Here is a 23,335-nt window from a genome sequence, read left to right on the forward strand (position 1 = left end):
CTTGTTTGGTCAACAGCAAATTATTTTTATTTGAGACGGCGCGCGCGCGTCCGTTTGTTTAGGCCTAAGACTACCGAATGATTTCGAAATTGACTTCAGGCAGCCGCCAACTGATGATTTTGACTTGATGCAAGCGAGCAGCACACGCACACACTCACAAATACACTCACATATACGAGCACACAATCTCAGCGGCACCCTCAGTCGCTGCAGGCGTTGCTCTCTTTTCACTCAGTTCCTGCAGCATCCCAACTGCATGGGTGCGTTCGTGCGGAACACCTAGATGGTGCCTTCTCAGTCGCACACTCACATCCAGTTAGTAAATCAGTGAGCCCGAAAATCAGTGTTCCACAATCACTGTAAACAATGCTGGAACACTTTGGCATTGGCACAAAACGAATGGCAATTTTATTATGTACATCATTAAAATACACTATTTCGGATTGGATTGGAGCTGGTCCGGGGGCTGGAGTTGGAGCAGGTCGTCCATCTGTGTGCGTGTGTGTGTGTTGGTCGGGTTCGGTTCGCTGCGTTTCACTTCTCTCTTTACGCGAGTGTGCGTGTTGGTGTATCGGTGTGCGTTTCTGAGTGCATTTTCATGCAGGCTTGATGGCTGTGTGAGGATGGCATTCACAAGGCGCGGCTTGACTGTGAATGCTGTTTATTTGTTTAAAAAGCTATAAATATTGAGCATGGCATGCGTCTGCGATGGCAACTGTTTCTCTTTTATTCCTCCTTTTTTGAGCCATTAATTTAAATAATTAAAAATTGGTTGAGGTTTTTGTAGAGTTTATGAAAGATTGTACTCTGAAGTAAATATGTAAGTACAGGTTCGTACAAGGCATAACACATTTAAAATATGTAGTTAAGAATGTTTAAAATGAAATTGACAAATTAATAAACTACTTATAATCAGGCAATTCGATTATTATCTTTGCTGGTTTATTGCAGACAATGTATAACAGCATTTTTTTTCTTAGTTCATTTAATAGATTCAGCTCTTTCGATATTTTACTTATTGTATTATTTGAGTTTTCTTTCCAGGACCTTATTTTATTGAAACTGACACTTGACAAAAATTCTAGAGAAAAATTCTAGATAAAAACATGTTATACTGCATTTGTTTCTCTTAATCTTTAATATTATTTACGTTTAGAAAGGGCTCGATTTTTGTAAGAATAATGTATCTCGGTTTTAAAATATTTAATTATTATTTACACCACACTCCCATTTTATAGATATCTCAATATTAATATAAATTTGTGTACCCATTTATTAATTTTCTAAAACCTGCAGAAAAAAATGTTAGTATAGAATTCTTATCAGTCATCATTGTGGAAATAATGAAAAATTTGTAGAATTCGAAAAATTGGCGAGCAAATTATGTGAAGCCCCTAATTAAGATAAAAAGTGAATTCTATTTATTAATGAAATTGTTTTACTTTTTTGCTTAATTTTTTAATTCAATTTCGACATCATTATTTACAAGACATAATTCTGATTTAAATACTTGCGTATAGTATACATAAATCCAGAGAAAAACTTAATCATTGCGATTATTAACATTTCGGTATCATTATGTGCTGTCGCGCAGGCAGCTCAGAATGTCAGCAATTTATACTTATACGTATTTGTCTATATAAATATACATATGTATATGGACTTACATGCACATACACATGTAAATACAAGTACATATTATATGGAAACCTGCTGCTGCAAATACACAAATGCTGATATAAATATACATACATACGTACAAACACACAAATACAAAAATGCGCTTCATTTAATAATAAACTACACAATTTTAATTTACTTGAAAAAGGCTTGTAGAGACGGTGGCGGCGGCGATAGTAACAACAAAAGTCCAACGCGTCGTGGAACGTTGTGGAAATGAAACAGCAATGGCCACTCCTACCAAGCGAGCATTTAAAAGTGCGCCCTCCCTTTCTCGCATATTCAGGCAGACGCCATTGTTTGCTGACTCTGTGTGAGTGCGTGGTTGCGCGCTTGCATGAGTGTGTTTGTGTGTGTGAGAGCGTGAGAGAGCAAAACTCGTATTGTGCTCAATGCTCCACTCAACTGCTGAGTGTTTTTAACTGAGTTTACACCACAGTGGTTCATTTTAAACGTGCTGGTTGTTTAAACAACTTTTTCACATCGATCGGTAATTTGTGCAATTTTTTCTATTGACCATAAAAAAGCTGTATCAGCTGTTGGTTAATAATTTAAAAAAGTTGTTTTTAAAATTTGTCATCAAATTATTTCTTTAAAATATTTTCTTTGAAATTTAAAACATATTGCTTTTTTTCTGACCAACTTTTTTATATAAGGGCATCATTTTTCTTCATCACAGTATTATTGCATTATCTAGGATTTTCGAAAAAAAAAAACTGAATGTTTTGCTTAAGTTACACATATTGAATTTTTTAATTTAATATTCGATACCTAAGTCGAAAAACGATGGTACATATAAAGAAAGGAAGATATCTAAATCAGCTTTTTACTGTTTTTAGTGTTAAATGACTTCAATTACCACAAATATGGTACAATGGCTTGATTTATTTTACATTTTCTAGTTTCGGGCTTTTATTAATTTTTAAGGTAAATCAAAATGTAGAACCAAAAAGTATGCTGTGATTAATTTAAATTCTTTTATTTAAAAATAATAATAATATATCATTTGATGGTATTCCATATATTATTATATTTCGGCAAGTCTGATGACAAAGTATACTCTTTGTAGTTTAATAGGCAGTTTATTAAAAGTTATAATTAAGCTATAACGATAGAAAAAATAAAAATTTTGTATAAAAAGTTTGATCGTTTATGATGAATTTTGCCATTATATGAAGTTTTCTTTTCAGCAGTTGTAAATATTTGAGTTACTCTTTTCATATTGTCCTTATACGGCCAACATATTTATGGTAGGCCTCGTAAACTACTAAACACCCACCTCCAGCACACAACGCCCCTCTTTTGTTTTAAACCAATACACCCCACCATGGCAGCATCGAAATCTTTTGCTTTGATCAATAGAAATTTATGCATAGTAAAAACTACAAAACATGTGACAGCATTTTATCGCACTTAACAGATCTCAGACAAGTAGAGAAAAAGAAGGAAACATGAAATTGTTTCAAATGTGGTCATATAAATTCCAACTACCACCACTGAAGCATAAAAGATGCCTACAAAACTAACAAGCTACTAAAAACTACAAGGCGGAGATAACAACAAAGGGGGCATGTTTTAAAAAACCAAACGTGATTGATTTATTGTTTTATTGCGCCAAAAAAAAAAAAAAAACGGCACGAAATGACAAAAGCGATAACCAACGAATATGGTAGAGAAGCTAATAGATCCAAGAGAGCGGCAACCCAGCATGAAAATATGGCCGACCCATTGCCATCATTTGAAGTTGGCCCCATTGCTGGGCCTCAGAGTCAAAGCGGGTAATTAATAAATAATTTGTGAGGTACAGATGTTGTTGCTGCTGCCTCAGTCTTATTCACATGCTGGAAAAATAGCTGAAAAAGTAAATAGCCATGGCCAATGTAAAAGTCGACTGGGATTATGAGTCAGTTCATTAAACTGTAAACCGGCACTGGGAAGAGAAAAACGATTCCATAAATATTGTGCAGTATGTGCGATTGTGTGTCTGTATGGTTAGGCATTTACGGTCGGTCTATTTGTGAACAGTGATGGTTAATTACCAGTTTTTTAAGCAGCTTCAGGTAGCAAATGTACATTTTTGGAAGCCTACAATAGACAGTGGATGTCTTTTGTTTGCAATTCTAATTAAATTGAAGGTGTGCAATAAAATATTCGAAAGGAAATGTCAGTTAGATGTTAATGTCTGGATTTACGATAGAAATAGAGTTTTTAAAGTATAATAAATATTGAATAATAAATAGTATTGAATAGTAAATATATATAATGCATGGTATATATAATTACCAATTTTTTTTTTACTAATATGGTAGAGTCTCTACGATAAATCTAAATATTAGACATGCCTTTGCCGTTGTTTTAAATATCTAACATAAAATCTTTCACTTAATTTTCTAGTTTGCGTCTGCTTTTGAATATGATTTGAATTATATTGTATATTGAAAAACGTCTATTGCAACATTAAGTTCATACTTGTATCAAGAGATACTTTAGTTGTGCCTGAGAGAACTGGTTGCAATCTTTGTCTAATCTTCCTATCACCTCAACCAATATTTCAAAATCTGGTTATGTGGAAAAGTTGTGAAAAGTTCTTCTGACTTTCGAATAATTTCTTATACATTTTTCGATAAGCAAAAGAAAGAAATACATTATTTATTAATAAATGGAACGATGTTAGCCTTTCCTTACAATTTTTAAACTTTTGGCAAAAAAAATAAACAAAAAAAACTATCAATAAGGTTTCTTTATACAACCCTTGATGCATATATCCAGATGCTTAGCCAATAATCCAAGACAGAATTTAAATTTCCTGCAGTCGGGAATCGCCAAAAGCAGCTGCGGCCACACCACGCAAACCAAAATATACACAAACACACACACGCTCAGATACTAGTATTTGACACCTACTTGAAATTTGCAGTTTCTTCTTCTTCTTGTTATTATTATTATTACGTTGCATTATAAAAAGTGGCATTGTGAAATTTGGGGCAAACGAGAAGCAACAGCCAACAGGAAAGCGGCACAGCTGGGTCACATGTGTGGCCAATCATTTTTATTTGAACGGTCAGCAGAAAACTAAGGCAGGGAGGAAGACGAAGAAAATCTCGGGATTGGCATGCAATTTGCATTTTTATCTTGTGTCGCTGTTGTTGTTTGTCGAATATTTCAGTTAAGTCCGCCCATATCAGCTTAGATCGGCATTGATGAATGTCAAAGTTACGTGCGCGCTAAAATTATGCCTTATATAATATCTATAAATCCTACCTGACATTCCATGGCCATGGCAACCCTTTGCGGCAACTTTTTATGGTTTATGTGATTTGGTTGTTGCTGCGGCGAGGGTTGTGTTCGGCAAGGGTTAGCCTAACCTTATCAACGTGGCAAATTGATTTCGGCTCGTTATGCGGTCATTGGGGTACTTTTTTCTCTTCTGTTAGCTTAGCCTGGTCAACAGCAGCGAGTGAAAAAATTAAATAAATTGTAAAACCAAATTGGCCAAACGTGCGTTACAAATTAAATGTTTGTTTGGGATTTGTTTTCGGTCATATCAAAAATATAACAAGATAGAACGCTACAGTCGAGCAAGCCCGACAGTAAAATAGCCTGTACTCTCCACAAAAAAAGAAAAATTAAAAAAAAAAAGTTTAAAAAAAAAATTAAATTATTAAAAAAAATTAATGAATTAATTAATTAAATTAAATTAGAATATATGTTTATGTTTAGTTTTAACAGCATACATTTACATCACGTACCTATGCGTGTTTATATGCGTGTATGTATGCAGCACAAAGTTGAACCAAAGCAGCAACAACAACAACAGCTGCGGGCAGCGCTGCCGACAGAGGCAGCGCATGAGCAGCGATTTTACTTATGGCTATAACTTTCTTCAGAATTGACCTATCATGATGAAATTTGGCACACGGACACATTAGTACTAACTGGATGTACCTACCAAAATTGATTTCAAAATTCCGAGAATTACGGAAGTTATAAGAAAAAACACGAATTGCGGGGGAGTGGGGGGGTGCATCGAAAAAAAACTCAAACTCGTACTTTCTCGGTCTTAGGAGAATATGGAAACCAAGTTTGGTTATTCTAGCTCTTATACTTTCTGAGATCCTTGCGTTCATACGGACAGACGGACAGACGGACAGACGGACAGACGGACAGACAGACGGACAGACGGACGGACGGACGGACAAGGCTATATCGACTCGGCTTCTCATCCTGATCAAGAATATATATACTTTGTGGGGTCTGCCACGCCTCCTTCTGTGTGTTACATACATGCGCACAAAACTAGTATAGCCTTTCACCCTTTGGGTACAGGCTATAAAAATTGTTTCTTTCTTTCCCTTTTTGCCAACACGCCGTAAAACCCTTTTATACTTCAACAGGCTGGCCAGTGCAAAAACCCTTGATGCCGAGTTATGTTGTGCGAATGTGAACTGTTGACTGCCAGTGGGGGTTGCGCTATTGATAAGCAATCAATAAGGTATTAGTAGGGGTTGTCATTATGTCATATAGATGCGGCTTATTGATATTGATATATGCATGCTGTACAAACATTTGAAAACAACTGGCATTCTGGCATTGGAAGCGATACGAGCTCAGTTTTCTAATCGAATACAGAAAAATAAACAAGTATGATAATTATAAATACTATATTTTTATGAACATTTCTTCTAATGCTTTATTGTGGAAGGTAGTTTTGTATGACAGTTTATGATTTAATGTTTAATTAAGCCAATAGAAATTATATTCTTTGTTTATTTTTCGATACACAATCACGCAGATAAATAAAACTGGTACCAAAGAAGTGTTATTTGAAACAAAATGTAATGTTTTAAGGCCATTCAGGCGTTAAAGTACTACGAATATACTGTTTTAATATTTAAAAAGTCTACTGTGTTTTACACTTTTGATTGGAAAGAGTACTTTTTTTTCGTTCTGCTGCTTTACTTATTATTTAGTTCTAAACACCTTATAAATGTGTTTTACACTTTTAATTGGAAAGAGCTTTTTTTATTCTACTGCTTTATTGAGTTCTAAACACCTAATAAATGGTAGATTACAAATTTTTTTAAATCGATTTGATTTAAATAATACGACCATAAGGATTATGTTCTGCCAGCAAAGGTTAACTGTCTTTATAATATGCGTGACAATAATTCCTTAACACAATCAACTACCAAATTTTTTTATTTATTTAAATATACCACAAAAATGACAGTAAATTTAGAAATTAAGACGATTTGCACAGCTACGGTTCTTTATGTTTTTTTAGACATTTGTGCAGCTTATATGATAAGAAAATCAATGTCTATTGTTTGTTTTAAGTTTATAACCTTTACAATATAAAATAGAACATAAAAAACAATTCCGCCCTTCCCTGCACTTTGCAGCACATTTTTTATAGCATACTTTTGCGCGCACGTTAGGTAAAAAATATTACTTGTGATTGCTTTCTTATTTGTTTACGTTTTTAGTCATCGATGTTGCACACACAGCAAACGTGTGTGGCATATCAAATACAAGAAGTACAACGACAACAACAACAATAAGAACAACATCGGCAACAAGGAGATCGAGAACGACACATGTTTCAATCATTTTCCATTTTTATTTATTGTCAGCTCTTATTCTGCTGACACTTTTGGATGCTGTGTCAGCAGCACAATTGGCTGCCATATTTCGAGCATACAAACATCTAAACACATCTATATATGTATACATATGTGCGCAAGAGTGTGCACGTGTGTGTGTGTGCGTGTGTGTGCTTAGAAAACAATTTGCAAATTGCTTAAGGCGTTGCAAGTAAAATAAATCACAATAAAAAGGCAGGCACTGAACAGGAAACAGATTTTGACGCAGTAATTAAAAAGTTGATCTCAAGCCTCTCTGCTGCTAAATTAACAAATCGACGAAATTGAGCTGCGCCCAAGTGGCGGCAGTCAAAACTTTTCATAGACTTGGCATTTTCATTTCTTTAACATGGCTCATAAATTTGTGCTTGCAACAAGGGGGTGCAGGGGTTCCAACGTATTGAAAATCATGCGAAAAAAATTGAGGGCAGAAATTTTCTTTTCAACTTTTTCACTGTCGCAGTGCCGCCTTGTTGCCAATTTATGTGTGCAAAGTGTTGGGGCATTCACGTCGTCTATATTTCCCAATCTCATCCCCGACTTACCCCTCACCATTCATCTGCTGCCTCCCGCCCACATTGTTTCTCATGCAATTTCAATTACGTTTGCTGTCGATTTTCGAATACGTTTGGCGTTTCAATTCGATTTGCAATTGTTGGCTACTGGACAGAAGAACTCAACCACCTCCCCCTGACCACCTTAACACCATCCCATTCCACCAGCTTGATTTCAATTAAACTGAGTTGCTTGGCAGTGGCGCGGACGCTTTTCGACGTGTCACAAATGCTCACAAGTTTATTTGCTTGTTTTCTTTTAGAGCTGCCGCTGCTGCTACTGCTACTGCTGCTGTTGCTTTTGCTGTTGCCGTTACCGCCACTGCTTGGCATTTAATTGTTTTTCTTCGTTTTTCATTTTGTGATTTTCTTTTGCATTGGCCTTTGTTTTGTGAGCTCTGTATGCGGCACGCTCGCCCTCTCTGACCAATTGCATTTTATGGCGACGCGCAAAAGCTGTTTTCTGAAGTGCCTTTTGGAAGCCATGTTGTTGATGATGTTAATGCCACCAACAGTGGGGAGCGGTCTTCGCCATATACAATGGGCTTAAGTCCCAAAAACATGAGTTAAAATGAACAGACATTTGTTGCTTTATAGCAATGTATATTATTTGGAAATGTCTTTATTCAAAAGGAGATTCACCCGCTCAAGCTGTAATGTTGGAAATGAATTACGAAACTATCACAATTTGTATATGTATAAAACATGTATTTTACTTGACACTCAAAACTCCTGTAAAAAAAAAAAATGAAGGGTGGATTAGAGTTGGAGAAATATCGATAGTCAGCACCATCGATAGTACCCGATAGAAAACCATCGATAGTTTTCGATAGTAAGCTGATTTAAACAAATATGTTTAAAAGTATGTACACATATAGGTTTAAAACAAATAAAACTCTAAAATTCAACAAAAAATTTAATATTTCGTTATTAATGTTGAAATTCTAGTTGTTGGTAAAGAGTACAAGAAAAACTATCGATAGTACATTCGATTTTATAATTAATATTAATAAATTGTTTTACAAAGTTTAATATAGGCTGCGAGCTACAATTATATAGTGCGCCCTTTGTTAGTTGTTAATATAGCTTTCAAGAAAAACTATCTAAAACAATCGATAGTGCACGGCTACCATCGATGGTAGATTTGTTTAAGAAAATATTTAATCTCAAGTTTAAGAAGATTCAACCAGTTTCAAATCAAAATAGGAACGACCGTAACTATTTAATAAACTAAAGTCAGCATCTTTCATTTGCTATACTTAAACAGTTATGGATAACAAAAGAAGCCAACTATCGAATAGTAATTAACCGACTTGGGAGGTTATCAGCCATAATCTTCAGCCTCATGCTTTAGACTACAATTGCACATTAATTAGTTGAGAAAACCTAGAACAATTTAACAAAAAGTTTGTTCTCGAACATTAATTTTAAGGCACACTGTGCGCTTTGTTAACATGCCCATTCCAACAATTTTCAAATGGCAGCCAATCGCATGCTTTCCAATCGCCAATCGAGTCACACAAATAAAAAACAATGCGCTGCTTGTTTAAAACAAAGAAATTGCTGTTGTAAATAAAATAAAAAGCCAAGTAAACGAAGAACGCAGCAAATGCCAAACGCCAAAAATAAAGTTTTTCAAAAGCGATAAAAACGAAATGTCGCATATTTTTATGACATTTGCCGCCACTACAAGGCGCTGGTAGTATCAGCCCCACATCAGCTGAAACCCCTCAAACCACCCCAACTGTTCCTCCGCCCCAAGCACATTGGCACAAATTGAATTCGCAAAGCCGGAGTAATAACCACTTAAGGAATGAATGTGAACGCAAAAGTTAGATTTAAAATAGAAGATGCACGTTCAGCGGCGACACATTATTTTTCAGGTTTCAAATTCATGGCAGACTTTTGAGGGTAAATATACTTAAATAACTAGATTCCAATAGACTTGATATTATTAGCAAAAATATATATAGATAGATATGAACGATTTTATAATTTGATGCTGTTCCTCTAGCATATTTTCTTTGCCTATAAATGACCCAACGAGCACCGATCACTTGCACGGCAGTAATCTGTTTTGATTCAAGTTAAGTTTATACAAATAAAATATTTGTATTATTATAATAAATTATATAAGGGTAAAATTCGATCTAGCCCTGTCTGTCTGCCTGTCCGTCCGTATGATCGCCTAGATCTCAGACACTACAAAAGCTTGAGACACCAAATTTTGCACAAAGATGCCTTATGTGTGTACGCTATACGAGTTTGTTATATTTTGTTGATTTTCCCCTCACTTCCCCCTATTTCGGAAACGTCGTTCGTATAATCACCTATATCTCGGAGACTATAAGACCTAGCAATACCAAATTTTATTCCAATGAATACGCAGAAAATGTGTATTTTTCAATTTCCCTCCCTCTCCCTCGCAGTTAGTGATTTTCCATAACTCCTGTAATTCTTGGCCGATTAAACAGGAAGTTATAGCCATATATGTATATATGAGCAAGCAGTGCCCGCACCTGTTGTTGTTGCTGCTGCTTTACACAGGCACAGGAGGCAGATTACAGATTATTTCAAAGTCGGGACAGCCGACTTTAGCTTAGCTATAGCTGTTATTTTATTTTCCGTGTTTAACTCGATTCCGCGGGGTATTTTCAGTTATTATTAATTTTAGGTTCGCCAAAATACAACAATTTGGCTTTTAAGAAAAAAGCCTCCAGTAAATGTGCTTACAATAAAATTTTTTTCTGGAGATAATAAAATGTACAAAGATTAATTGCACAATTATCAATTGATGACTTGATATTCTTCTAATTGTAAAGGTACTAGAGATTATGAGCTGATAAAAAACAAACATATATATCTCTATTAAAATATCGGTAATATCAAAAACAAATTTAGCACAGATATCAATTTTACAGAGGTAGTAGATATATGTGTACCTTTTTAGCACGCTACTGGCATTTTATAAGAAATGATTTAATACTTTCATACTTTTCTATTGGATCAACTAATTAGTATCGGCCAACAACTGAATGTTATTCAACTATCATTCATTATTCTTTTGTTTCTCTTATTCTAATATGCCATTGGGGTGTAATTAAGTAGGGACTAGCGAGCCACACCGCTATATAGTATAACTTCATAGGTATTACAGCATTTGCCAAAAAGTTTCGCCGAACACCTCAACTTGTTGAAAGTTCTTAAAAGCATTTTATACGCCATCTACATTGCATCAAAATCTCTTGGTCTTTTTATGATTTTCATAAACTTGGCAAATGTTAGCGGAAAGCCATTAAGTCTTATAACTAGACTTAAGCATTACTATATCTATGGCCATCGGCCTTTTGATATCTGTGTGTGTGTGAATGCCATTCGCATGTGAGTTCTCACCGGCTACACTGATAAAAAAGTTGCATAGTACGGATGAATATTTTCATATTAAATTTAATGTTCACCTATTTCATATTCAAATCAAATAAAAACATCATAAATTTAACTAAAAACATATTCAATTAGTGATTTTAATATGAATAAAATTCAAAACAAAGTGTAAAACTTCGTTATTAAAGTGTGTCATATTCAATTTAATGTTGAACCATATTTAATATTAATATGCACACGCTTCAAAAAAGAAATAGTTAAATTTACTACTTATATTCCATAGTAAATTACAATATTTTTCTGAACTTTAATTTGAAGTTTTTTGTAGTCGATTTAAATATACTAGAAATATATTAAATTTCAATGACTAAAATTCTCAAGTCGGTTTTCAGCGGTTTTACTTTCTGCTAAAAATGGTAGTTCTATAGAAAAAAATATATATAGAAATAAAATATGCACCATGTTAATGTCAAAAATTATTCCGGAAATTTCGTTCAATTAGAGCGCAATTGATCCGAATGGTTTTTTTTCGTTCTTTTTGTTTTGAAATGTAAATCTACTCATCGACGGAGTCCAGGATTGACACTTCCCTTTGTATTTTACTTTTTTAAAACAAACCATTATCCATTACACATATTCGGATTCAGAAAGAGTTTGAGTTTGTCATTCTAACTTGGCGAGTTTCCCGATTCCATTCCAGCCTTGATGTTAAAATTTCGTAACTTCAAACCAGTATCACTCTTACATATATTATGTAGTCACTTAAGGGGGTGAACGTAAGTATTCTTTTTTACTTTTTGTTTGCTTATTGTTCGATAAAGAATGCTCTGCATGTAAGCAACAAAATAAAAAAGACAATATATATGCTAATTTTAAAAAATTACAATTTTATATAATAACTAATCCGAGTCTAAACCTGGGAATAAAGTAGTTTGTACTCGTCATGCTCATATGTGCAATGCTTCATTAGTCCCACACCAAAAAGAATATACTTGTTACAATATATCTTCACACTTTCCACACAAAAAGACATTTAAGCAAACACACCTTAAATAATTAAAAATGTCAAACACTTATGTAAATGAATCTATAAAAGTTCAGTGTTGCTGGTTTTACTTAAATAGTGCAGCCTGGGACGGGAACGAATAGCAGTCTACCCTGAATAAAGACAATGTTGCAGCTGAGGTAAGCCGAACACCTTTTGGGACATAGCCCCCTAAAGTATTTGTTCATAATTCTAGTTATGTTCTGGTTTATTGCGTATTGCTGGCACCATATAATGCGTACGCTCAATCAGAATCAGAGTTGTTGAAACTTGGACCATGTCCAAAACTGCCACATCCATTACCAAAAGTTAGTATTGCTCAAAAATTTATTATTATGCCCCTTAAAAATGTTAAGAAGCTTTTTAATTCTGTCACATCTTGCTTCGTTGCATATTTGCAGCCCAGCTTCAAGGAAAAAATATCTTTTGTAGGAGTGTTCACAGACATTAAATCGATCCCCCCGGGGAGTGGCGTCAATACAACGGTGTGTGAGCGCAAAGATTTTCAAAATTCTAAGGACTTAACATTAATTGGGACAGATAATAAGACCTATTACTTGTTATATAGTTGTATCGAAATTAATTTTCTGCTCGGAAGGACTCATTTCGGTGGGCATTATTTCATTTATTATCTTATAGTTGATTTTGTAAATCAAATGCCATTTTTCTCATTCACAGAAGCCGCAACTGCTTTTGTAGTACCTAAGGGGCCCGATCCAGGTACTGACAAAAGGTTCAGAGAAGCCTTAGATAAAAATAGGCTAAGCCTAAAATATTGGGTAAACCTTTGTAATGTCTAATACTTATATATAAATACATTACCAAAGAAAATGAAAATGTGAAAGGAACCATAAAAAATATAAATATCTATACTCTGTACTCTGTACATGAAATGTACAAGAGCTGAAAATGTAACAGGCAGAAGGAGGCGTGGCAGACCCCACCACTTCCCCCTATGGGGGGGAATATACTATATTCACATAGACGCAATTGCTAAGTAAATGTGCAATTATACACCCTTTACGTGCGTTCGAATACCGAGAGAGGTAAAATAGATCCAATTTTTTTTTAATTTTCTTAATTTTTTTTATCTATACTAATATTATAAAGAGGAAAGATTTGATTGTTTGTTTGTTTGAATTGGATTCTTTCACTGTTGGGAAGCTACACTATCGACAGTGAACATGGGCTATATTATATTTGCAAAAAAGAATGGAATCCTTACTAAAACGCCAATTATGTAACCAAAGGTGTAAAAAAAGTACCTTCAAAAACTCCTGAATATCATGCTGTCAGTTCACAATCATCCTCAAAACATTGTCACTTTAAATATTAAGGCAATATTATTCAAAACCCCCAGCCAAATAAAATATTACAAATCGATCGACACCGTCATTAATATTGAAGACATTTAAATTCACTAAACCCTTCTGGACTGCCGCCCCATGAATTGACGGTAAAATTCGGAATTACAATCATGGTTTTGAGAAATTAAAGCCTTACAAGCATGTGCAATGGGACGAGGCTGCTTTTTAAGGAATTGCAGGACAATTTAAGTGTAGCAACTATTATCAACGGCCCAGCAACTGGTCAACTAGCTCATAAAATGAGGATACCGATGATCCCATTTTATCATTTATATGGGTTCAATTTCCGGTAGTCCTAAGGCCAAGCCTTCGAATAAGTAGGAAACGACATACGAAAGCAATGTTTTACTGTATGTTAACCTATCACGGGTCGGAGCTCCTAAAAATCAATTTATTTTGCTACCACAAATAAAACATCAAAAATCTTTACAGAGAACCTCTGACCTAATAAAGAATAACAAAAAATCTAAAATCGAACAAAAAATCATTAAAATAATAATATCCAAAATAAATTTCACTCCTTCTTAGTAACTCATAGCAAAAAAAGGGTGTATGTGTGTGTGTTATAAAAGGTAAAATTTTTAAATTTTTTGTAAAAATACCCGTGCGAAGCAGGGGCAGGACATTAGTTTTCTATAATTATTCTAAACATATGTACAGAGTATTTCAAAGTCGGGACACCCGAGTTTAGCTTTTTTACTTATTTTATATTTTCACTCCTATTATATATCTCTTATTTTATTTGTTGTTTGTCTATTCTTTGATAAATAAGGCTGTCGATGTAAACAACAACATTAAAGTGCTCTATATGCTAATTTTGAACAAATTACAATTATGTATATCTAATAACGAATCCAAGTACGTATATGAGAAAAGGTTAGTTTCGTTTCTACTCGCCATGCTCATATGTGCAATGCTTCATTACTTCCACACCAAAACGAATATACTTGTCCCAACATATCTCCACGCTTTCCACACAATAAGTCATTTAAGTAAACACACCTTAAATAATTAAAAATGTCAAACACTTATGTAAATGAATCTATAAAAGTTCAGTGTTGCTGGTGTTACTTAAATAGTGCAGCCTGGGACGGGAACGAATAGCAGCCTACCCTGAATAAAGACAATGTTGCAGCTGAGGTAAGCCGAACACCTTTTGGGACATAGCCTCCTAAAGTATTTGTTCATAATTCTAGTTATGTTCTGGTTTATTGCGCATTGCTGGCACCATATTATGCATACGCTCAATCAAGACCAGAGTTGACAAAACCTGGAGAATGTCCAAAACTGCCACATCCATTACCGAAAGTTAGTATTGCTTAAAAATGTATTATTATGCCCCTTAAAAATGTTAAGAAGCTTTTTAATTCTGTCACATCTTGCTTCGTTGCATATTTGCAGCCCACCTTCAAGGACAAAATTACTATTGTGGGCATTTTCACAAACATTAAATCGACCACCCCGGGAAGTGCCGCCAATTTACGGCAGTGTGAGCCCGGAGATTTTAAAAAAACTGAGGGCCACACATTAATTGGGACGGATAATAAGAGCTATTTCCTTTTCTATAATTGTATCGAATTTAATATCCAGGGCAAAAAGACTCATTTAGGTAAGCGTTATTTCATTTATGATTTTATAGTTAATTTTTTAAATCAAACTCCACTTTTCTCAATCACAGAAATCGCAACTGCTCTTGTTGTACCAAAGGGGCCCGATCCAGGTACTGACAAAAGGTTCAGAGAAGCCTTAGATAAAAATAAGCTAGGCTTAAAAGAATGGCTGCCCCTTTGTAAAGTCTAATATTTATAACTGCATTACCAAAGAAACTAAAAATGTAAAAGAGGGAGTTTCAGATATGTAAGGCAACTGGAGTTAAGACTTCCTTAATTCTATTAAATACAAACAATTTTATTGAATTCAATTGGCAAACAAAATCTGCAATTATTATTTATTGTGTGTGAGCGCAAAGATTTTTAAAATTCTAAGGACTTAACATTAATTGGGACGGATAATAAGACCTATTTCTTGTTATATAGTTGTATCGAAATTAATTTTCTGCTCGGAATGACTCATTTCGGTGGGCGTTATTTCATTTATGATCTTATAGTTGATTTTTTAAATCAAATGCCATTTTTCTTATTCACAGAAGCCGCAACTGCTTTTGTTGTACCTAAGGGGCCCGATCCAGCTACAGACAAAAGGTTCAGAGAAGCTTTAGATAAAAATAAGCTAAGCCTAAAACATTGGGTAAACCTTTGTAATGTCTTATACTTATACATAAATACATTACCATTACATATAAATATCTATACTCTGTACTCTGTACATGAAATGTACAAGAATATATTAGGTTTGCGGGAGCTGAAAATGTAACAGGCAGAAGGAGGCGTGGCAGACCCCACCACTTCCCCCTGTGGGGGTTTTCCCGATTTTCCACTCGTATAATCGCCTATATCGCAGAGACTATAAGACCTAGGGACACCAAATTTTATTCCCAGATGCCTTATGTGAATACGCAGAAAATGTGTATTTTGGAATTTCCCTTCCTGCCCCTTCTCTTCCGCAAATCGTACCTCCCGTAATTCTTGGAATTTCGAACTCAAATTTAAATTTAATGCAAATACCCACAGTAAGTGGTTATGTGTCCGTATGCCAAATTTCACTATGATAGACCGATCTAACAAAAAGTTATAGCCATAAATATATTTGCTGCTCAAGCGCTGCCCGCAGCTGTTATTGATGCTGATGCTTTGGTTGACTGCAAACATGCTTACACAGACACGAATAGATGCGCATAAATATATATATATATACTCACATAGACGCAATTACTAAGTAATTACGTGAGTTCGAATACCAAGAGAGGTAAAATCGATGAAATCTTTTTTTTAATTCTTTTAATTTTTTTAAATTCTATAAATATTCTAAACATATGTACAGAGTATTTCAAAGTCGGGACACCCGACTTTAGCTTTTTTACTTTTTTTATATTTTCACTCCTATTATATATCTCTTATTTTATTTGTTGTTTGTCTATTCTTTGATAAATAAGGCTGTCGATGTAAGCAACAACATTAAAGTGCTCCATATGCTAATTTTGAACAAATTACAATTATGTATATCTAATAACGAATCCAAGTACGTATATGAGAAAAGGTTAGTTTCGTTTCTACTCGCCATGCTCATATGTGCAATGCTTCATTACTTCCACACCAAAACGAATATACTTGTCCCAACATATCTCCACGCTTTCCACACAATAAGTCATTTAAGTAAACACACCTTAAATAATTAAAAATGTCAAACACTTACGTAAATGAATCTATAAAAGTTCAGTGTTGCTGGTGTTACTTAAATAGTGCAGCCTGGGACGGGAACGAATAGCAGCCTACCCTGAATAAAGACAATGTTGCAGCTGAGGTAAGCCGAACACCTTTTGGGACATAGCCTCCTAAAGTATTTGTTCATAATTCTAGTTATGTTCTGGTTTATTGCGCATTGCTGGCACCATATTATGCATACTCTCAATCAGAATCAGAGGTGTTCAAACCTGGACCATGTCCAAAACTGCCACATCCATTACCGAAAGTTAGTATTGCTCAAAAATGTATTATTATGCCCCTTAAAAATGTTAAGAAGCTTTTTAATTCTGTCACATCTTGCTTCGTTGCATATTTGCAGGCCACCCTTAAGGACAAAATATTTATGGTGGGAATTTTCACAAACGGGAAATCCTTGAGGGGGAGCCCCAATTTAACGCCGTGTAAGCTCATTGATTTCCGAAATCCTGAGGGCTACACATTAATTGGGACGGATAATAAGAGCTATTTCCTGTTCTATGTATGTACGGAAAATAATGTCGATGGCAAAAAGTTTAATTTTGGTAAGCGTTATTTCATTTATGATTTTATAGTACATTTTTTAAATCAAATTCCATTTTTCTCAATCACAGAAATCGCAACTGCATTCGTTGTACCAAAGGGGCCCGATCCAGGTACTGACAAAAGGATCAGAGAAGCCTTAGATAAAAATAAGCTAGGCTTAAAAGAATGGTTCCCCTTTTGTAAAGTCTAATATTTATAACTGCATTACCAAAGAAACTAAAAATGTAAAAGAGGAAGTTTCAGATATGTAAGGCAACTGGAGTTAAGACTTCCTTAATTCTATTAAATACAAACAATTTTATTGAATTCAATTGGCAAACAAAAACTGCAATTATTATTTATTTATTTAGTAACAAAACCTGAAGAATGTCCAAAACTGCCTCATTCAAAGCTAACAGTTAGTATTGCTGAAGAATGTACTATTATGCATTTCAAAATTGTTGTCCGTCCTTTTGTATTTTTGGTACTCCAAATACCACTATATACAGTGAAAACTCCCCTTAAGTGGACACTCCCCTTGGGCGGACAAAAATTGGCCGACGGTAAGTGTCCGGCCAAGCGAGTTTTCACTGTACATACCTTTAAGCTTTCGAACTATAACATGTTGCTTCGTTGCATATTTGCAGGCCACAATCAAAGACAAAGTTGCTTTTGTAGGAATTTTCTTAGACGTTCAAGTGCCCATCCCTTTGGTTGTTATAGCCTGTACCCAAAGGGTGAAAGGCTATACTAGTTGTGTGCGTATGTATGTAACACACAGAAGGAGGGGTGGCAGACCCCACAAAATATATATATTCTTGATCAGCATGACGAGACGAGTCGATCTAGCCCTGTCTGTCTGTCCGTCTGTCCATCCGTATGAACACCTGGATCTCAGAGACTATAAGAGATAGAGACACCAAATTTTGCACAAAGATGGCGTATGTGTGTATTCTATACGAGTTTGTTTTATTTTTTTGATTTCCCCCCCCCCCCACTTCACCCCTATGGGGGCTTTCCTGATTTTCCATTCGTATAATCGCCCATATCTCGGAGACTATAAGACCTAGGAACACCAAATTTTAGTCAATTTTTCGCCTTCAGAAAACATTTCATTTATTTTAAAGGCCATCACCCAGGAAAAATAAAATATTCTATAGAATATTTACTACTCCATACCAATTCTTATACTTTTCAATGAATTGCACCAAGTATTGGCAATCGCCGGCTTTTAGAGCTTTTTTATCATCGAAATAAAACCGTTCAGTCACTCAAATTTCAATGATTGAAATAGAATCAATTGCAAGGCCTCTCCAAGGATATCTGAGCATTTGTTTTTTTTTACAATAAATGGTAACACAATTCATTATTAGCTTAACGTTTAAAATCAACATAAAATCCTAGCTGCCTTGGGATTTATATTATTTTTCATAAAGGCATCCTCAATAGCTTCTATCGTCGAGTTTTCAGGGTTGCTCTCCACCGTAAATGTTCGTACAATTTCTAAGTATATCGGCCAACCAATAATTTTTTTTATAGTAAAAATTAAAATTCAAGTTGGCACAATTTCTTACCCTCATGACTGTAGAATTTTGGAAAAAAGTTGCACCTATAGGTGACGACGTAGCTCGCATTATCTGTACCCAAGATAAGATCTGAGCTATTGGCAATTGGCCACTCAACAGTGGTACAGTCTAGATGGTTTGGAAGAAAAGGGGTATACGTATCAAAATAGATCGAGCGCTCATATAATGCGCCTTCAAATGTTGGCTAAAAATACGTTTTACATTTCATCAGATTTAATAAATAGTTGTAATTTATTTTCTGCACAGCTCACCGGATCCACAGGGTGTTCCAAAATAGGGCACGGTCCAAATCGTAGCGCCTTAAAACTGTGTGAAGCCAGTAAGGCACAAGCTAATAAACAGAACCTGAAATTATTGGATATAAATTGTTTTAAAGTCTAGCAAGCTTTCTTTGTTTTCCAACCTAAACATTTCATTAATGCAAGTCTTTAACTTCTATGAGAGTAACAAATAATTGTATAGCTGATTTCTTTCATAGGCAAGTCTATAGTGGAACTATTCCATTTAGTCAAGCTTTATTTTGTAGCTAATGGGATAAATAATGAAGTTTGACGCAATACACATCCCTAAACACACCTTTATATTTGTTCAATTATTCTCTGCTTCCCCTTTTCAACGACTTTCGACATATTTAAATGAGAAAGTTAATTAAAACACCTTAAATAATTATAATTTTCAAAAAATTTGAAACGCTCTAAGCGTTTAAGTTTTGAACAAATCTAATATTACTTATGCAGATGGAGATAGAGAAGTAGGCTTCCGAAAAGTAAAACAATGTTAAAGCTGAGGTAAGCTTGGCAAACTTTTAGGTATTGCACACAATTCCTATTCCCATAATTCTTATAGTTATATTCTGACCTATTGTGTCTTGCTGGCACCGTACTGTCAAAGTTTAAATATAGAAGTTGTTAAGAAATCGGGATCATGTCCAAAACTTCCACACCCCTTAGACAAGGTTAGTATCGCGGATATTGATTGAAATTCCAACTACATGCTATTGGTATATTTGTAGGCCTCTTACAAAGGCAAAGTAATTCATCCGGGCATGTTCTTGGATACCAAAAATCCTATTCCGAAGCTCGATTTCGAATTACCAGCTTGTAAGGCCACTGAATTTTCCTATCCTGACCCAACTGACCTCATTACCATCGGTACAGATAATACGACCTATATTGTGCTCTACGGGTGTAAGTTTTTCAAAAGCTCCAACAACTATATAGGTAAAAAAAAGCACTCGTTTTCTCATATAGCCGTATGGTTCAGATTGAATATGATATTTATCTTTTACAGAATACGGGCATGTCTTAACGTCAGAGAAGGGCCCAAATCCGGTCGATGACAAAGCCATTAGAGAAATCTTTAATAAAAACAAACTTAGCTTAAAACAATTCGCCCCAGAGTGCAAACAATAATACAAATATCTGAATAACATTCACTTGCCAATAAAAATGAATAATTTATATAAATAATATTCAAATGAAATAGCAAATTCCTTAAGCCAGTTATTATGAGAGCTATTTAAAAACTGTATAAGCTTTGTGTATAAGCTAGTCTAATTGGGTATGTGCTTAAATTATTGGCCTTAAGCTCAGCTATATTTCTGACACTTTTAAGAATTTGGGCAATTTATTAGATTAGACAAACATCTTTAGGGACTTCTTTTTGCCGCCCTACTTGCTAATCACTTCATCCGCTCACTACTATTATTGGTTCCTGCATATTTAAATTCTTGACATTTTAACATTGAAATACAGTTTTATAGGTACGTTTTATTTGCTATTAGATTCAAAATATATATAGGGGATCCTGTTCGCTTTTTAATTATTTTGTTATGAAAAAGACGTTATTTACCATTTATATATTTTTTTGCTACTGACACAACATATTGTTGCATACAGATGCGAAATGCAATGCTCTGCAAATACATGCACGTATATCTACGCCTTCATTGTTTATTAGAAAACGAAGAATATTTGGTAGTATCATAGAATTTTCTTTCTTTAATATTTCTCATGCAAGAAGAATAATAAGAATAATCTTTTTTTCATGGACGCTTGGGGAAAAAAATCAAATTTTTTCGAAACGAACGCAAGCAACTCCGTGTAGACACAAACAAAACTACAATTTGTGCGGTAGAGTATAAAGCCTAGGAACTGACACCAATATCTAAGTTACAGAAGCAGATGCAATGAATAAAAAATAAACCCACTTAACCAATGAGAATGCTTTAGGTGGGCTGCTCTCACGCAGAACTAAGAGCCACAAAAATACTATACAAATAAGTGGTAGGCAGCTCTGAGCCCCTCCAAAATACCCGAACTACAAATTCAAAAATTCAAATAATTTATTTTGAACTCTAGAGCCAATTGCAATGCAATATTGCCAACAGGATTTACTTTTTACATAAAACTAATACAGATTTGGGATTCAAACCATTTTTCCTAAAAGCCTCGTCAATGGCATTGATAGATTCCTTAGTGGCTGATCTCATAACATATGAAAATGCCATTTCTGTAGAGAAGGGTAATGGTTATTTAAATCTGAAAAAAATATAAAACTTACCTATATGCTTGTTTTCTTTCTCATGAAATTTACACTTATACAGAACCATATAGCTCTTGTTATCCGTACCCAAGGTAAGATAATCATTCTTTGATTCAAATGGATACTTCTTCTCATTACAAACGTTGAAAAATGTTTGATTAAAGTTAATCGTACTAACTAACAGTGACCTTTGGATTACATTGCCTTTGTATGTGGACTACAATTACAAACCATTCGAATATGAGCGATATGCAGATTTTTAGAATCTACAAAATACTCACTTGCGGTACTGATTTAGTTGAGGGACACGGGCCAGTTTTATCCGCTGCAGAACAGTATTCGACCAGTAGGATACTTATACCAAAAATATAACTGTAATGAAAAAAACAGCATTTTTTAAAAGCCTCAAAGCTCTTCAAAAATTACCTCAACTTTAACATTGTTTTAGAACAATCTCTTTGCCGTACTGTTACTGAAACCTAAATATCATGAACTTCATTCATTTAAATCGTAACGACGCTAATGCTTGACAAAATTCATTATTCAAGGTGGGTTTGTCTTAATTTTTAACTATATTAATCGGAAATCACGAACGGAACTTGCCGTTTAAAATTCCATTAAATGGGGGACAATAGACACATGTTAGAAGACACAAACTATATTGTAAGAGACAGAGATAGCCGGTCCGTATCCAAAATTGTAAATATATAACGTACTACCCTGACAATGAAATATCCTGTACCTAAAGACTGCCCCTGAACTACCTGCATACATATGAATTGAAAATAAAAACAGCGTAGTACTGGGACAGGCGACTTCTCCATAACCTGATTAATATATACAAGTATTTATTTATTTTACGGGCTCGGAGATGCTTACTTCTTCCAGTTACATGCTTACTTTGCACAATCTTAATGTTACCTTTTACGCTACGGTTACAGGATATAAGAATTTCAGTTGACAAATAAAAATATTTTATCTTATACACTTAAAAATCGTGGACGTATGGACTACAACGTAATATTCGTACCTTACAAATGCAAATGTGGCATTGAATACATGCAAACATGCAACACTCCTGTAAGAAAAACTCCTCTAATGTATGGACTACAAATACTTACATGAACCCGACCCTTTTCCATTTGAAAAATATTCTAAACATTTGACAACCGCCTTCAAATGAAGTATGATTTGTAAAACCAAATTCGGTACATTGTTCCAAGAATTATTGGAGTTTTCAATTTAGCTTTCAGTTTTCATTAAACTTTCCGATAACAGATGGAGTTGAATTGTCTTATCTCATTCATGAAGAATTTATATAGTTTGCCACGCCTCTTTCTGTTTGTTACATACATTCGCAATAGCCTAATAGTCTATACCCTTCCATCTATCAGTATGAGCGCGCAGGCTCTTCTATGAAACCCTAAGTACTAAGGAACTTTTACATTTACTAATTTCTTTTTTGCTGCTGGAATCGGCATGCAGATTAGGCTCTAAAACGACAGATTGGCATTTATTAGATATGTCAAAATTTTCAAAGCTGCAAGTAATTTTTTAAATGAAATAATTATTTGTACACAAAGTTATGTGTGTGTTTTTCTATCTGCGTTTGCCTTAATTATTTGAGAATGACTTTAAATCATTTGCAACCCGGAATATAAGTGTTCATC

General features: G+C 34.6%; 6 protein-coding genes across 7 annotated transcripts; 4 read left to right on the top strand and 2 right to left on the bottom strand.

Moving 5' to 3' along the window:
* Positions 1-12,390: 12,390 nt before the first annotated feature.
* LOC115632992 lies at positions 12,391-13,153 on the top strand. Its single transcript, XM_030530314.1, has 4 exons — positions 12,391-12,445; positions 12,502-12,613; positions 12,707-12,914; positions 12,984-13,153. The coding sequence occupies exons 1-4, from the start codon at positions 12,432-12,434 to the stop codon at positions 13,103-13,105; spliced, it is 456 nt and encodes a 151-aa protein (XP_030386174.1). The 5' UTR covers positions 12,391-12,431; the 3' UTR covers positions 13,106-13,153.
* A 1,605-nt stretch (positions 13,154-14,758) lies between these two features.
* LOC115632976 lies at positions 14,759-15,606 on the top strand. The gene is made up of 4 exons (XM_030530287.1): positions 14,759-14,812; positions 14,869-14,980; positions 15,074-15,281; positions 15,351-15,606. The coding sequence occupies exons 1-4, from the start codon at positions 14,799-14,801 to the stop codon at positions 15,470-15,472; spliced, it is 456 nt and encodes a 151-aa protein (XP_030386147.1). The 5' UTR covers positions 14,759-14,798; the 3' UTR covers positions 15,473-15,606.
* Positions 15,607-17,036: 1,430 nt separating this feature from the next.
* LOC115632978 lies at positions 17,037-17,881 on the top strand. Its single transcript, XM_030530289.1, has 4 exons — positions 17,037-17,092; positions 17,149-17,260; positions 17,354-17,555; positions 17,625-17,881. Exons 1-4 carry the CDS (start codon positions 17,079-17,081, stop codon positions 17,744-17,746), a joined length of 450 nt encoding a protein of 149 aa, XP_030386149.1. The 5' UTR covers positions 17,037-17,078; the 3' UTR covers positions 17,747-17,881.
* Positions 17,882-18,634: 753 nt separating this feature from the next.
* LOC115632998 lies at positions 18,635-19,547 on the bottom strand. Its single transcript, XM_030530320.1, has 4 exons — positions 19,525-19,547; positions 19,373-19,466; positions 19,110-19,305; positions 18,635-19,038 (listed from the first exon to the last, which is right to left on the bottom strand). The coding sequence occupies exons 1-4, from the start codon at positions 19,530-19,532 to the stop codon at positions 18,923-18,925; spliced, it is 414 nt and encodes a 137-aa protein (XP_030386180.1). The 5' UTR covers positions 19,533-19,547; the 3' UTR covers positions 18,635-18,922.
* Positions 19,548-19,858: 311 nt separating this feature from the next.
* LOC115633001 lies at positions 19,859-20,592 on the top strand. 2 transcript variants are annotated; one of them, XM_030530327.1, is made up of 5 exons: positions 19,859-19,909; positions 19,968-20,076; positions 20,134-20,221; positions 20,279-20,341; positions 20,412-20,592. In XM_030530327.1, exons 1-5 carry the CDS (start codon positions 19,896-19,898, stop codon positions 20,531-20,533), a joined length of 396 nt encoding a protein of 131 aa, XP_030386187.1. In that variant the 5' UTR covers positions 19,859-19,895; the 3' UTR covers positions 20,534-20,592. The 2 variants fall into 2 exon arrangements, with proteins under 2 accessions (XP_030386187.1, XP_030386186.1); XM_030530326.1 differs by having other exon boundaries at positions 20,134-20,341.
* Positions 20,593-21,441: 849 nt separating this feature from the next.
* Positions 21,442-22,128, bottom strand: LOC115633021. Its single transcript, XM_030530345.1, has 4 exons — positions 22,092-22,128; positions 21,947-22,037; positions 21,684-21,882; positions 21,442-21,632 (listed from the first exon to the last, which is right to left on the bottom strand). The coding sequence occupies exons 1-4, from the start codon at positions 22,103-22,105 to the stop codon at positions 21,514-21,516; spliced, it is 423 nt and encodes a 140-aa protein (XP_030386205.1). The 5' UTR covers positions 22,106-22,128; the 3' UTR covers positions 21,442-21,513.
* Positions 22,129-23,335: the final 1,207 nt, after the last annotated feature.

Source organism: Scaptodrosophila lebanonensis, unplaced genomic scaffold, assembly GCF_003285725.1.
Source record: "Scaptodrosophila lebanonensis strain 11010-0011.00,11010-0021.00 unplaced genomic scaffold, SlebRS2 tig00001415-arrow-pilon, whole genome shotgun sequence".
NCBI lineage: Eukaryota > Metazoa > Arthropoda > Insecta > Diptera > Drosophilidae > Scaptodrosophila > Scaptodrosophila lebanonensis.

Bases quoted from the DNA above. Each gene is read 5' to 3' on its own strand.
- LOC115632992 (XM_030530314.1), top strand. The intron at 12,614-12,706 runs GTTAGTATTGCT...GCATATTTGCAG, and splicing joins TGCCACATCCATTACCAAAA to CCCAGCTTCAAGGAAAAAAT. The intron at 12,915-12,983 runs GTGGGCATTATT...TCTCATTCACAG, and splicing joins GCTCGGAAGGACTCATTTCG to AAGCCGCAACTGCTTTTGTA.
- LOC115632976 (XM_030530287.1), top strand. The intron at 14,981-15,073 runs GTTAGTATTGCT...GCATATTTGCAG, and splicing joins TGCCACATCCATTACCGAAA to CCCACCTTCAAGGACAAAAT. The intron at 15,282-15,350 runs GTAAGCGTTATT...TCTCAATCACAG, and splicing joins GGGCAAAAAGACTCATTTAG to AAATCGCAACTGCTCTTGTT.
- LOC115632978 (XM_030530289.1), top strand. The intron at 17,261-17,353 runs GTTAGTATTGCT...GCATATTTGCAG, and splicing joins TGCCACATCCATTACCGAAA to GCCACCCTTAAGGACAAAAT. The intron at 17,556-17,624 runs GTAAGCGTTATT...TCTCAATCACAG, and splicing joins TGGCAAAAAGTTTAATTTTG to AAATCGCAACTGCATTCGTT.
- LOC115632998 (XM_030530320.1), bottom strand. The intron at 19,306-19,372 runs GTGAGCTGTGCA...ACGTATTTTTAG, and splicing joins TGGAACACCCTGTGGATCCG to CCAACATTTGAAGGCGCATT. The intron at 19,039-19,109 runs GTAAGAAATTGT...CGATATACTTAG, and splicing joins AAAATTCTACAGTCATGAGG to AAATTGTACGAACATTTACG.
- LOC115633001 (XM_030530326.1), top strand. The intron at 20,077-20,133 runs GTTAGTATCGCG...GTATATTTGTAG, and splicing joins TTCCACACCCCTTAGACAAG to GCCTCTTACAAAGGCAAAGT. The intron at 20,342-20,411 runs GTAAAAAAAAGC...TATCTTTTACAG, and splicing joins AAGCTCCAACAACTATATAG to AATACGGGCATGTCTTAACG.
- LOC115633021 (XM_030530345.1), bottom strand. The intron at 21,883-21,946 runs GTGAGTATTTTG...TTGTAATTGTAG, and splicing joins CAACTAAATCAGTACCGCAA to TCCACATACAAAGGCAATGT. The intron at 21,633-21,683 runs GTAAGTTTTATA...CCTTCTCTACAG, and splicing joins GAAAGAAAACAAGCATATAG to AAATGGCATTTTCATATGTT.